The sequence below is a fragment of the Marmota flaviventris genome, chromosome 4, assembly GCF_047511675.1.
Source record: "Marmota flaviventris isolate mMarFla1 chromosome 4, mMarFla1.hap1, whole genome shotgun sequence".
Lineage (NCBI taxonomy): Eukaryota > Metazoa > Chordata > Mammalia > Rodentia > Sciuridae > Marmota > Marmota flaviventris.
Genome location: NC_092501.1, coordinates 136,152,095 through 136,164,747, shown reverse-complemented (window position 1 = coordinate 136,164,747; position 12,653 = coordinate 136,152,095). Strand labels below are relative to the sequence as shown.

Below are 12,653 nucleotides of genomic sequence, written 5' to 3'. Positions count from 1 at the left end.
GTATGTTTTAGTTCATTCAGGCTGCTGTATAAGAATGGCTTATAAACAATGAACATTTATCTCTTAGTTCCAGAGACTGGGAAGTCCAACCTAAGGCACTGGTGGATTTGGTGGCAAGTCAAGCCCCCTTCTTTGAAGATGGAATCTTCTTGCTGTGTCCTCACGTGAGGGAACAGTAAGGCAGTGCTCTGAGGCCCCTTTTATAAAGCAAATAATCCTGATCATGAGAGTTCCATCCTCATGACCTAGTCACCAAAAGCCCCACTTCTTAACTATCACTTTGTTGATTAAGTCTCAACATATGAATTTGGTGTGTGTCACGGGGAGGGGCAAGTCACAAACATTAGGACTTAGCAGGTGATGACACATTGAATAAGATTTGAAATATGAAAGAAATATGAATTCTACATAATGGGGGGAAATGAGTTCACATTTTATACATGTTGAATTTGAAAGCATTAAGGATTAGACTCAGTTGAATACATCCAGGTGGCTGGAGTTCAAAAGAGAGGTTGGAGACAGTAATAAGTCATAAAAGATGGGCCAAAATAATGGGAGCTAATGAGATCACAGAAAATGATCCAAAAACAGGAAAGTAGAGGACACCATTCATGTGTAAAAATGTAGCAAATAAAGAAGTAAATAGAAAATCACCAAAAGAACACTAGAGCAGTCATTCCTATAGGCAAGATCCATCAACAAATGCCAAAATGCATAAGCAAAAACTTAAGGAGAAATAAGATGTTTACAAAGACTCAAATTTTCTCCCCAAAATACGTGTTAACCACCAAGGGGGAATAGTAATATTATGGTTAGGATATGAAATATCCCCCACAAAGACCCAATGACTGAAGGATCGCTCCTGAGGGCAGGGATGTTCACAGGTAGGCTTTGAGCAAGTAACTGGATCATGAGGTCTGTAACCTCATCAGTGAATTAATCTATTGATGGACTAATAATTTGAGGACATTAGTGGGAGGAAGTGGAAACTTCAGGAGGTGGGGCCTAAAGTTTGGAGGAAGTAGATCACTAGAGGCATGCCCAGGAAGAGTATTTCTTGTTCCCAATCCCATTCTCTTTCTCTGCGGCACCACTGCAGTGATGTGATCAGCTTTCCTCCACCACAACCTTCTGCCATGATGTCTCTGCCTTGCAGTCAGCTGACCATGGACTAAAACCCCTGATACTGTGAACCAGCATAAACCTTTCTTCCTTTAAGTTGTTTTTCTCAGGTATTTGTCACAGTGATGACAAGCTGACTACTACAATAAGTTTAGAGAGAAGATAGGTGGCAACAGCCCCTTAACCAACTGTTCCTGGGTAACTAGTAATAAACACAGAGACAGACATCATGATGCACACAATATCACTTGAAATGAGGACACAATACCACTTCTGTGGAATTCTGGCCAAAAATGCCTAATACCAACCTAACTGTCAGACAAACCCAAATTGAGGGACTGTCTACAAAATGACTGGTATTCCTCAAAATAGTCAACATCATTAAAGACAAGGAAAAAAATGAAGAACTAATAGAAATTGGAGAAAATGATGGGGAAATTACAATTAGATGTGATGATATGTGATTCTGGAACAACAACAACAAAAAGAACATCAGTGGGGAACTAATGAAAGTCAAATAAAACCAGTAGTTTAGTTGCTGTATTGTACATTGGTTTTGTTCTGGGTCCATGGTTTTGCAAGATATTCAATTATGGAAGGTGGGTGAAAAGTATATAGAAAATTCTTAATCTTTAAAATTTTTCTGTGAGTTCAAATTAATTTCAAAAAGAAACACTGAAGAAATGAAGCATATGCCCTGGAAAAAATAAAGTAAAATTGAATCCCTATCTCATATATGATACCAATATGATTTCCATTAAAATATTTTTAAGGCAGGGGTTGTGGCTCAGAGGCAGAGCACTTGCCTGGCATGTATGAGGCACTGGGTTTGATTCTCAGCACCACATATGAATAAAAGAATAAAATAAAGGTCCATCAACAACTAAAAAAATTTTTCTTTAAATATTTTTAATAAAAATAATACATGAAAAGGAGATAAAATGGCTTCATGACCTCAGGTTACAGAGGGCCCTACAGGCATGAAAATAAAGGCCATAAATGAAAAGACTGATACATTGGATTATATAAACTTTCTGAAAATCTAAATGGCAAAAAACACAAGAGTCATTAAGGGCAATTTGGTAAAACTATTTTTAATTATCATAATAAAGGGCTTTAATCTTTTTTAAAAAATCCTACAAGTCAAGAAAAAAGATACCAATCTAGTAGGAAAATAATAAACAGCTATGGGGAAACAATACTTATAAAAAGAAATACAGGGGCTGGGGTTGGAGCTCAGAGGTAGAGCACTTGCCTAGCACATGTGAAGCACTGGGTTGGATCCTCAGCACTGCATAAAAATAATAAATAAAATAAAGGTATTGTGTCCATCTATAACTTAAAAAAAATAATGCCTTTTAAACACATAAAGAGATGAAAATTAAAACTATAATGAGAGCTCAGTGGAAGAGTGCTTGCCTAATGTATGATGCACTGGGTTCGATTCTGAGCACCGCGTACAAAGAAATAAAATAAAGGTCCACCAACAACTAAAAAATATTTTTTAAAAAAAGCTATAATGAAATCAATTTTTTTCTTTTCTTAATAGGTTGACAAATAGCCAAGCTATTGATAGCACATCATCTTGTTGAAGGCAGAGAAACAGCCACTGCCATATAATACTGATCAGAGTGCAATCTGGAATTACCTCCGATTGAGAAGAGTTTTGCAATAGGTTTTAAAAGTTTAATGCTTGTATCTCTCTATTCAACAATACTACTTCTAGTAATGTATCCTAAAGCTATTCACCTACATGATTGGAAAACATATATCCAACGATATGCATTGCAAAATTATTTGTAATAATAAAGGGTTGGACACATCCTAAAAGCCCATGAATGAAAGACTGATTAAATAAATATGGCACATTTCATAAAGGAGTATTATGGAATCAGTAAAAAGAACCCAGTAGTTATAGATGTACTGATATGAAAAGTCTCCAAGATTAAAACCTCAAGCACACAGAACAAGGTGCAGAACTGTGAGTACAGCAAATTATCTTGTGGACATGCACTGGTATGCATGAGAGGGTAATAAAAAATTTTTAGAAACAACTAGCAAATTGGTTGCCTCTGGGGAATTTTAGGGAGCTTGTGCTTTATAGCAATGCAAAAATTAATTTCAAAAATGTTAATACAGTAGGGGAAGGTCTGAAGGAAACCAGTAGTGAGATAAAGTAGAGAAATAAGGGAATTTTCTTAAGAAAATTGCCCCAAAATACAGGCAACCCAGAAGCCACGGTAGGAGAGAGATTCCCTAACTCTGGGGGGAGGTGTTAATTTATTCCTAAGAAATGAATTCTGCTGGGGATTCGGACAGTACCTTTGGGCCACAGCTAGTGTCAGGCAATGCCTATGGAAGGCTTGTGAGGAGCCAATGAATGTGTGAAAACTAGGAAGAAGAGGCACTTGACTCACTTATAATACTGCAGATCTGATGAATAAACTAACTTATTTATATCCAGAAGATGACATATGTGTATAGTTTTCATCCTTATAAGGAAATGCTCTGGCCCTCTCACACCTACATTCACATAAGATGATAAAAGAAGGAAAAATCGGTCGATCAAGCAACACTCAGGATTTACATTACATCTTTCTCCTAAGAGTTCAAAGGGTTTCAGTGTTATGCCCTCCTTTATCCACAACACGTAGATATGTAGAGTAGAAAATAAATGGTACAAAGTTGGGGAAATGAGGCCAAGTCTCAAGGTGAATCACTTGCAGAAATAGGCCTGCAGTTCAACTTTCCTCATTAAGCACCATGTTTTTCTTTTTTTTAATATATTAAGTCCATTTTGAAAGCAAACAATTAAGAATGTCATCTTTGGTATACACTTAAGTATGTGCACACATTTATGCACTTGTAAACACATAAAACCATTCATGCACACACACACACATATGCACACTCACTAATTATATAATTTGGCCTCAGAGTCAGCTCTCTCAATGTGCTTAAACCACACTTATGCATAATAATCAGTGTATAATAATAAAACAGTGAAAGTGACCATAAGACTGTTATAAATAAGGAAACTCACATATGTCATTGTAACTCAGAATTTTGAGCCTGAGATCAAGTGAGAAAGAACAAATTAAGAAAAAAAAAAGACAATTACAAGCCAAATACAGTTGTCACTGCACCCACTAAAAGGATTTAATTTAAAACTCAAACATCATCATGTTGGAAGGGGAAATGAAAAGCTAATAACATGCATTGACGTTTACATAAAATTAGTATGTAAAGTGAGATATATGGCCCTAATGATGAATATGAAGCAACGGTTTGGATTTTAACAGACTAAGCAAAATTTAATTGACAAAGAAGCAAATCTAAATGAATTTCTAGCTATTTAAACACTAAGTGCAGCTGCATGTTAATTGTCAGTGGTATGAATTAGAAAAAAAATCTGTTTAAACTAAAAATTCAAAAAATAAACACAGCCAATATGTGAGCTCACACCCTGTACTGAAGTTCCCATTCACTCAGTCAGAAAAAAAAAGTAATTTTTAAAATAATTTTTAAACATCAGAAAATTCCATCTGCAGTTACTTCATACTGATTGTGGGAAAAGGTTTGGTTGTGGGTGGGGGACAAAGAAAAAGATTAAAATGTTTCTGAGAGAAGGAAGCATCCTTCATTTCTGGAATTAAGTCAAGAGTAAAACATTTGTTTTCGAGAAGTAGTTCACACAAAAATATTTCACTGAAATACCACTAAAGTCAATGGGAACAATTTAGGGTTTACAGTTAACTTTCTACTAATTGTCTTCCATTCCACTATACCAAAAAATAATCCACTGTATTGAAGTGAACACAACAGCACCCTTCATAGGAGCTGATTTCACAGCACACAGTATTTTAGTATTTAAGACCCAGCTCTGGCATCAGCATTCCTGTGTTCAAATCCTAACCCTACCATTTTTTGCTGTTTGAGCAGAGTACTGAACCTACATAACATATTACATAGACGTCAAGAGCATATACCTCCTAGGATCATTATGAGAAGTACATGTATTCCCATACATGTAACTCCAACCATTGCCCTGCACATGCTCAGTAACAGTGAACCATTATCATCTTCAGTCAAGACAGCAATATTTCAGAGCAAATATATTGTGGTAAAAAACAGAGACAAAAAAGATGGTGGCCAGCATGCCATGATTTTGTTGGTCCCCAAACGTGAAGAAAATACTGTCATTGGCCACTTCAGATACTCTTTCATTGGAAGATGGAAGCCACAGGAATATCTCTGGCCACTTCGCAGTAAAGACCAATTCTGGGTGAGAAACTGAAGTGTCCCTGGCCTCTAAAATGCTATACAAGTGATTCTAGAACACAATGAGGGATCAATCCTCCAGCTATCTTAGGATGTGCTTTGAGATCTTGGCATATTCTCCCTATAATATCATCAGCCCTCAAAGGGATGGCTTGGTTGACTGATCATGTACCTGACTTTGCATCTGATCTTTGTCCAGATCGCTTGGAATATACCACCAAATGTTTCATTTATCCTTGTATTTTCCAAGGTCATGCAAAGGACAGAGCACACACACACAAAATCTAAGTCAGCTCAGAAAGACTTCATGTTCATTCTTCCCCTTTAATTTACTGGAAGTTCCAGCCTCTGAATAGAAGGAAGAAAGCCAAGTCTACAGGCATCTTGGCAGGGTGACAAGTCACTGAAGAGATGTGAATTCCCACAAAATAAACACACCAAGCCCAGGTTCCTCCACACCCACTCAAGTCCAGTCAGACTGTGACCAGAATGGCATTGCTCCCAAGAGATCAAGACAAGGAAAAGGGAAAGGACCTCAGCTTTGATTGACAAACCAACTCTAGCTACAAAGGAGGACAAGAGGGTCTGCCAGTACACACCCAGGGGCAGCAACCCCAACTCCAAGGCAGCTGACAGGGATGCTTCCTGCTACCTGCTTAAGAAGGCAAGGGGTTGTGTAGCATCCCTCTTCGACTCAGTTGGACAAGAGGACCTGAGAAAATATGGCTGGAGTAAAGATAAACTAAGATAACATCAACCTCTTCTAACAGTCCTACCTTCCTTTCTGAGGTTTCTTTGTGCTATCTGCTTCATCAAAGGCTTAAGTCTTCAATCTCAGAAAAACCTGCTCTCCAAAGGGAATCTACTATCTTTACTTACACCTCAGCATACATTTAATCCTGTTTTATTCTCCTCAAATTATTTTGACCATGAGTTCTAAGGCAATGAAAGGCTTTATGCCTTATCCAAACAGAGTTGATGTTAAAGCATGCATATCCCAGAGTGAACAATCTATTCTTCTCCCACAAGCTATGAGGTCTCATCTATGAACCCAAACAGTCCTACTCTCACATTTAATGTCTAAAACAGATAATTACTGTTAATATAAATTGGACTTAAAAATAATCTGAGCAGATCAATTCCTTCATATTCTCAAATACTGTAGAAAGACAATAAGCCTTTCAACTTAAAATGAAGGATCACAGTGGAAAGAGTTGTCAGAAAACATCATTTTTGGTCCAGCAGTCACCACAAGCTTACAACCACAAACACATCTTTTGGATTTTTTGGTCCCCAATCTCCAATGATAAAATTAACGGGTTTGATAACTAAGCTCCTTTCAACTCTAAAATTTGATGATCCATTTGTCATCTTTCATTCAAGTACTTTCAGACATTGTGATAGCAAAATTTCAATCTGCATCTAGAAATGAAGATGAACTATGCAATTGAAGATATGAAAATGAACTTTTAAAATTAATGTTATACGTGTGTGACAAAGGAAACAGAGAATGTTGTACAACTGGACGCTTTTCCCTTGGCTTATGATCGGGGGTACCTGATTGTAATACCACTGTGGTTATTATTTTTCTTTGTATACCACGCTGCAAACTGGAACGCAAAACAATAAGGATCTTAACCTAAGGCTCCCTCTAACTATAATGTGACCTCTCAGAGGTCAGTAAGGCTAGCACAAGGAAACCTGAGCATGGAACCCATAGGGTCCCTGAGGGTTTATTTCTTAGTGCTCACCTTCCACTAGTTGGTCCAGGCTGGAAATCTTCTTGAGCCCATCAATGGTGTAGATTGTTCTCACTCCCTGGGGCAAATTCACGTTATCCGACAGAGTTCGGGTCAAATCAGCCAGGAGGGCCTCAAAAGATCGGAAGCGGTCTGGGGAGATGGCATACACAATCCCTTTGAAATATCGATCTCCATTTCGATAGAAACGAACTTTCTTGGCCTTCTTCTCGGAGCTGAGGGTCTGCAGCGTGCGGGTGCGGTAGAAGCTGCAGTGGGCGCTGTGCGTGGGGCTCGGCAGGCCGTTCACCCGCGACCCTCTGCTGTATCTCTGCGCCTTGTCCCTCTCATCGAAGTGCTCCAGCTCCATGTCTCTGCCGAAGGACATGATGGACTGCAAGTGGAACCTGTGAGCCCCAGAAACAAAAACAGACACACAGCCTGAGGTTATTTAAGATCATGGTTTGAAGAGTTCCTCTTGAGAGCAGCTGGGTGGAAATATTGTTATAATATGTACTGAATCTGAGCCATCATCGAGTGGGAGAGAAAGAGGAGGAGGACAAGAAAGAAACGGAAGAGGCAAATTCCAGGGGAAACAGCTTATTACTCAACTACAGTTTCGTTCATCTCCGAGATATCAGTTACCTACTACCTAGCAGGCTTGGAATGGTCCCTATTTACAGGCAGAGAAACTGAGGCACAGAAAATTCTCTCCTAAATTTCTCCAAATAACACAGTTGAGAAATGCTGGAACAAGGAACTTTCCTAGGTCTGCCCGACTCCAATGCTTAAGGTTCTCTGCAGACCAGTGTGCAGGTAGCACACTGCTACCTGGTAGCAGGTAGAAAATAAGCTTTCCTATTATCATACAGCTAAAACAAGTATTGGGCCAGGGGAAAAAATGAGGGCAGGCAACATTTAACAGTTGGACTGAAAGAGTTCTATTTACTGTATGTGTTTCCCATGGCCAGATGGAGAGCAAATTAAATCAGTCCCTAGGTTCTACCAACTTAAGGAAGACTTTCCAACATAGCCATGTATTCCATATTTTAAGAAGTGAATTCACCTTAAATCATTTACTTGCATTTACTGCTTCAGATAAATTGGGTTAAAACAAAAAGGGGGGGGGGCAGGAAGAGGAAATCAAAAAAGGAAAAAAATAATAATTATTTGAGAGGTTTTGCCCTTCCCTCCACTTAAGGCTCTATCTTTGTGGTTGAAGAAATCAAGGCTGCAAGCTGTTGATTCATACTTGACCTTGACTTAACTGTGTAACCTTGAGAAAGCTACTTGTCTGACATATTGAAGCCTCAATTTCCTCAGTCACAAGATGGGAATGAGAATAGTACCTATCTCATTGTTAATATTAACTACTAAACAAGTTAATGGACATAAAACATTTAGGATAGTGTCTGGCATGTGTGTAGTTTTTTTTTTTTTTTTAATTAATAGAATGGTTTCTGTTTCTGACCGCCTACAAAAAGAACTAGTAGGAGCAGAATCTTACCCTTCTGGCAAGGGAGACAGCTGGTGACTCCTGATCTTCATTTCATGATTTTCTGAAAAGAACACCTGCATCTCCCTGGTCCCCACTTCACTTCCTATGGGGCTTCACTTTCTATCAGCAATTTGCCTATGGTATCAGTTCATCCTCACTAAGAGGTTCATTGATAAAGTCTAGTGGTGCTGCCTCTTGCAGGAGAATCCGTTTTTTAACAGGACAATCTAGAAAGTGGGAAAACTTCAGCATTCAAAAATTTAAAATTTTTAAATTCAAAATTTTGAATGACACAATTTCAAGCACTCTGAAAAATAGAATATGAGGGAAATGGAAAATTTGAGGCAAGACCTTTACAAGTACCTCCCAATTTTTACCACATGGACAATGTCAGCTTTCTGAAGGTGAGTCAAAACTTACCAAAAGTATTGTTAAGTCTTTTTGATCTTTCTGACATCTGATTCATTCAGAATGGGTAAAAATTTTACATATCAGTTTAAAAATTAATTTAAAAATTGTGATAAAAAATTTCACACTTAAAAACATGGCTACGTGATACTCCTAATATGAATGAAGTGAAAGAAAATATTATTTATGGAATGTCTAAGATATACCTGACACTAGTATTCATCCATCAATTGTACAATATGCTAAAAATATTTTCTAAACCTTACAGGAATCTAACAAGGTAGTTAATGTTCTCAAGGGCATGGGGTGGGAATGGGTCCCAACATTGTAACTGAGAGATTGGGATTTGAACCTAAATTTACCCTGACCCCAAAGTTGGTTCTGAGCCTGGCCCTTAGCTGGCATGTACAAAAGAGGTGTTTAAAGCCCTCACACCTTACTATCTCAGTCCCTTTAGCATGCCACCTAATCAACCAAGACCTCATCTGCACAGAGAGGAAGCAGTAGCTGCCAGGTCTCTAATGCTTCACACATTCAAGTTTATATCACTGACCCCACCAAGAAACAGCATGATTTAAACATGGAGAGAATATGAGTTTAGTGTATTCTCTCCTTCCAAATATGAAAACTACCTTATGCCTCTTAATAACTAATCATAGACTAATTTTTCATTTTTATGAAAACAGTTACACCCACAATAAGCAGGTATCATTGATTTTGAAGTTAGGAACTTTAAGACACCTACCAATTAATATCCAATCCTGGAGGCATTGGTTGTGTATTTGCCCATGATATCAGTAACTGTACCTTCCCCTCCCTCCATATATGTGTGAGAATGTGTGTGTGTGTGTGTGTGTGTGTGTGTGTATTAAATGAGCTCTCCCATCTTACAAAAGGTGTGTCTGTCTTGATTGGTCGGGTGGAAGATATTACTAGTGTTTATACCAACTCACTAAGCTCTTCAAAACTTTGTGAGTGATAAAGGCATGTTGACTTTTGAAGTGTTGTATTTCCTTTTTTAAAGGCACTGGTCATTCCTCTAACCCTAATTCTTTTTAATATAAACTAAAAGAAAACAAGCAGGAATGACAAGCAGGGATGTAGCAGAAGATGATAATTGTATTATCAGAAAAACGTATAAATCCAGTTCCAAGCGGCATTTCTCAATTCACAACTGTCAATTGTTTAAATTCCCTAGAGAAAACAGGCTTTTTTAGCAGCAAAACTTCCTAACTTCCTAAACAAAAATCTTTGTTTGTTTTTTAAGATTGACCTAAAACAGAAAAAGTTTAAGATGGATGCAGTGACATGCACCTGTAGTATCAGCTCTTGGGAAGCTGAGGCAGAGGGATCATTCAGCCCAAGAATTCAAGACCAGACTGAGTAACATAATCAGACCCCATCTGGAAACAATAAACAAATAATAAAATAAAGAAAAGCTTATTTCACTTGATTTTTGCATATTTCCTCAAATTGGATCTTGTGTCCATGCAGGGATGGACAGAGACCACATCTTTTACTTCCCTTTGCTGAGCCTATCCAAAGTAGGCAATGATGTTGCCACCAAACAAAACCACACTCAAAGTGACATCATTGTCAACACTATAGCTACCACTTAAAGAATGTCAACAACCACACTTTATACCCTCGTGTTCTGGTAATTATGTGAGGTATCAAAACAGGTGCTCTTTCCCTAGCCTCCACTGACTCAGCTTCCACTTGGTGTAGTGATACATGTGAACCAAAAGCTCCTAGACAAGATTGGAGGCGCTTCCTGTTGGTCACACTTCCTCCATGAAAAGCCTACTAGAAACACAACAGCCCCACTCATAGTCCACATCCACTGGTGGCCAAGGGCCAGGGAACCATGTGCATGACACCAGGAGGGTAAACCACAGTGCTTTGGCCACAGAGACCACAGACACCAATTGGAGAAGGTTGCAGACAGACTCTTGTCAGAGATTTTCCTGTACATATTGCCTTGCTAGGAAACCAACATCCTCAATTGTTCTTTGTGGGATTTCTCACCATTTTGAGGAATCTGTGTTCATTCTCTGGATGAGCACATGGGTTCCTGTTTCAGAATTTACAAACACACACACCAATTAAGAATCAGGCATAAAGGCTACCACATCTAAATAGATGCTGAACCTGGGAATTCCAAAGCATATTTTTAGCAATGGGATTAGGATTCAGGTAGATGGAACACACATGGAATAAAAGGAACACACATGTTCTGAGCCAGTGCACCACCATGGATGTGGATAGCACAGGGTGTGTACATATCTTTCATGATTTTCCTACATATGACCTCGCTTAAAATCCCTTCTGACCCGCATTGGTGTGACATTTCGTACTTTAAAGGCTGCCCTACTTTCCTTTCCCATTGAAAGGCGATATATTTAGGAACAGATATGACATGTATTCGCCGAACACCCTGCAGTGTGGCGGCTGAACGCATGTGCACCGTAATCTGGACACACATTCACAGGTAAGGCAGAGAGGAAGCCAGTTTGAATGAAATCTTTCATTGCTCTCTCACCGACAAGCAGATGCTTGCTACTGAATCCAGCGGCTATTCTGAGCAAACCTGGTTTTTCAAAAGCAGTCTCTTTTGTGGGGCAATGCGGGACTGTGCGTGCGCTCCCACTAGGAGGAAAATGCCATTTCCTCTCCGCATGCTTTTAGCACTGCAGGTACTAATTTGTACAGGAGGTAGCCTCAGCCTCGCTGTCCCCAGAGGAACTTGAGATCCTGCAAATGTACTTGCAACATGCACACTGCAGCCACCACCACGCACCCATCGCCCCCATGGACAAGTACACACCACCCTCCCGGGCACACAGGAAAGAACACACACAATAAGAGGCCAGGCCCTGCCACTCCTTCCAAGCACAGACTTGGTCCTCCTTCCGCAGCCAGTCCTGACAATGACAAGCACCTCTCAGAGATCCTCGCCCTGCTCTCGGTCTCCACTAACAACGCAGCGAAGACCCTGGGGGAGGGGGTTCTCACCCTACTCTGGGTTTAAAGCCCGGTGGCACCAGACAAAAGAGGCAGGTGCCAGCAGCCCAGGGGCCGCCCTCACACAAGGCCCCCGGCCGGGGCCAGGCTGGCGAGGGCAGGGCAGTCGCCTTTCGAGGAACCGCGGGCGGGGCGGCTGCCGCCAAACTGGGCGCCCGCCCTGCCCTCGGCGCCCCGCAGCTGCGGGCAGAATGAGCACTGCGGGGCCTTGGAGCAACCCTCCCCGCAGCTCGTTTCCCCAGCAAAAGCAAACCACGCACCGGTCCGAGGAGAGTCGCTGGGGATCTTTGTGGCCGCGCTTCGGGCTGCCTCCTGGAGCTGTCCTTGCCCTGCTGGGTGCGGCTGGGGCTGCGGGGCTGGGGGGCTGGGGGCGGCGTCGGTGCCGGGCTGGGCGGCAGCAGCTGCGGGAGCACGGGCGTCTCGGCTGCGGCCACTAGTGCAGGGATGTGCCTTGGCCGGTCCTCATTGAAATGCGGCGCTTCGCACAGCCTCACTCCAGCCTCTCTTCCGAGGAGGGCGGCGGCGGCAGGCGCGCTCCCTTTTCTTGTGTCTCACTCGCTCACACGCCCTCCCTACTCCCT

The 12,653-nt window shown here is 40.7% G+C and overlaps 1 protein-coding gene across 2 annotated transcripts in view; it reads right to left on the bottom strand.

The window, feature by feature from the left end:
* The window catches only part of Dclk1 (doublecortin like kinase 1), a 320,710-nt gene extending 308,300 nt beyond the window's left edge, over window positions 1-12,410 (bottom strand). For both annotated transcript variants that reach the window (XM_034636480.2, XM_034636488.2), the window contains exons 1-2: window positions 12,333-12,410; window positions 7,155-7,549 (exon numbers count right to left, since the gene is read on the bottom strand). In XM_034636480.2, the coding sequence (XP_034492371.1) occupies window positions 7,155-7,530 (376 nt within the window). In that variant the 5' untranslated portion in view covers window positions 7,531-7,549; window positions 12,333-12,410. The remainder of the gene's footprint in view (window positions 1-7,154; window positions 7,550-12,332) is intronic.
* Between the last annotated feature and the right edge of the window lie 243 nt (window positions 12,411-12,653).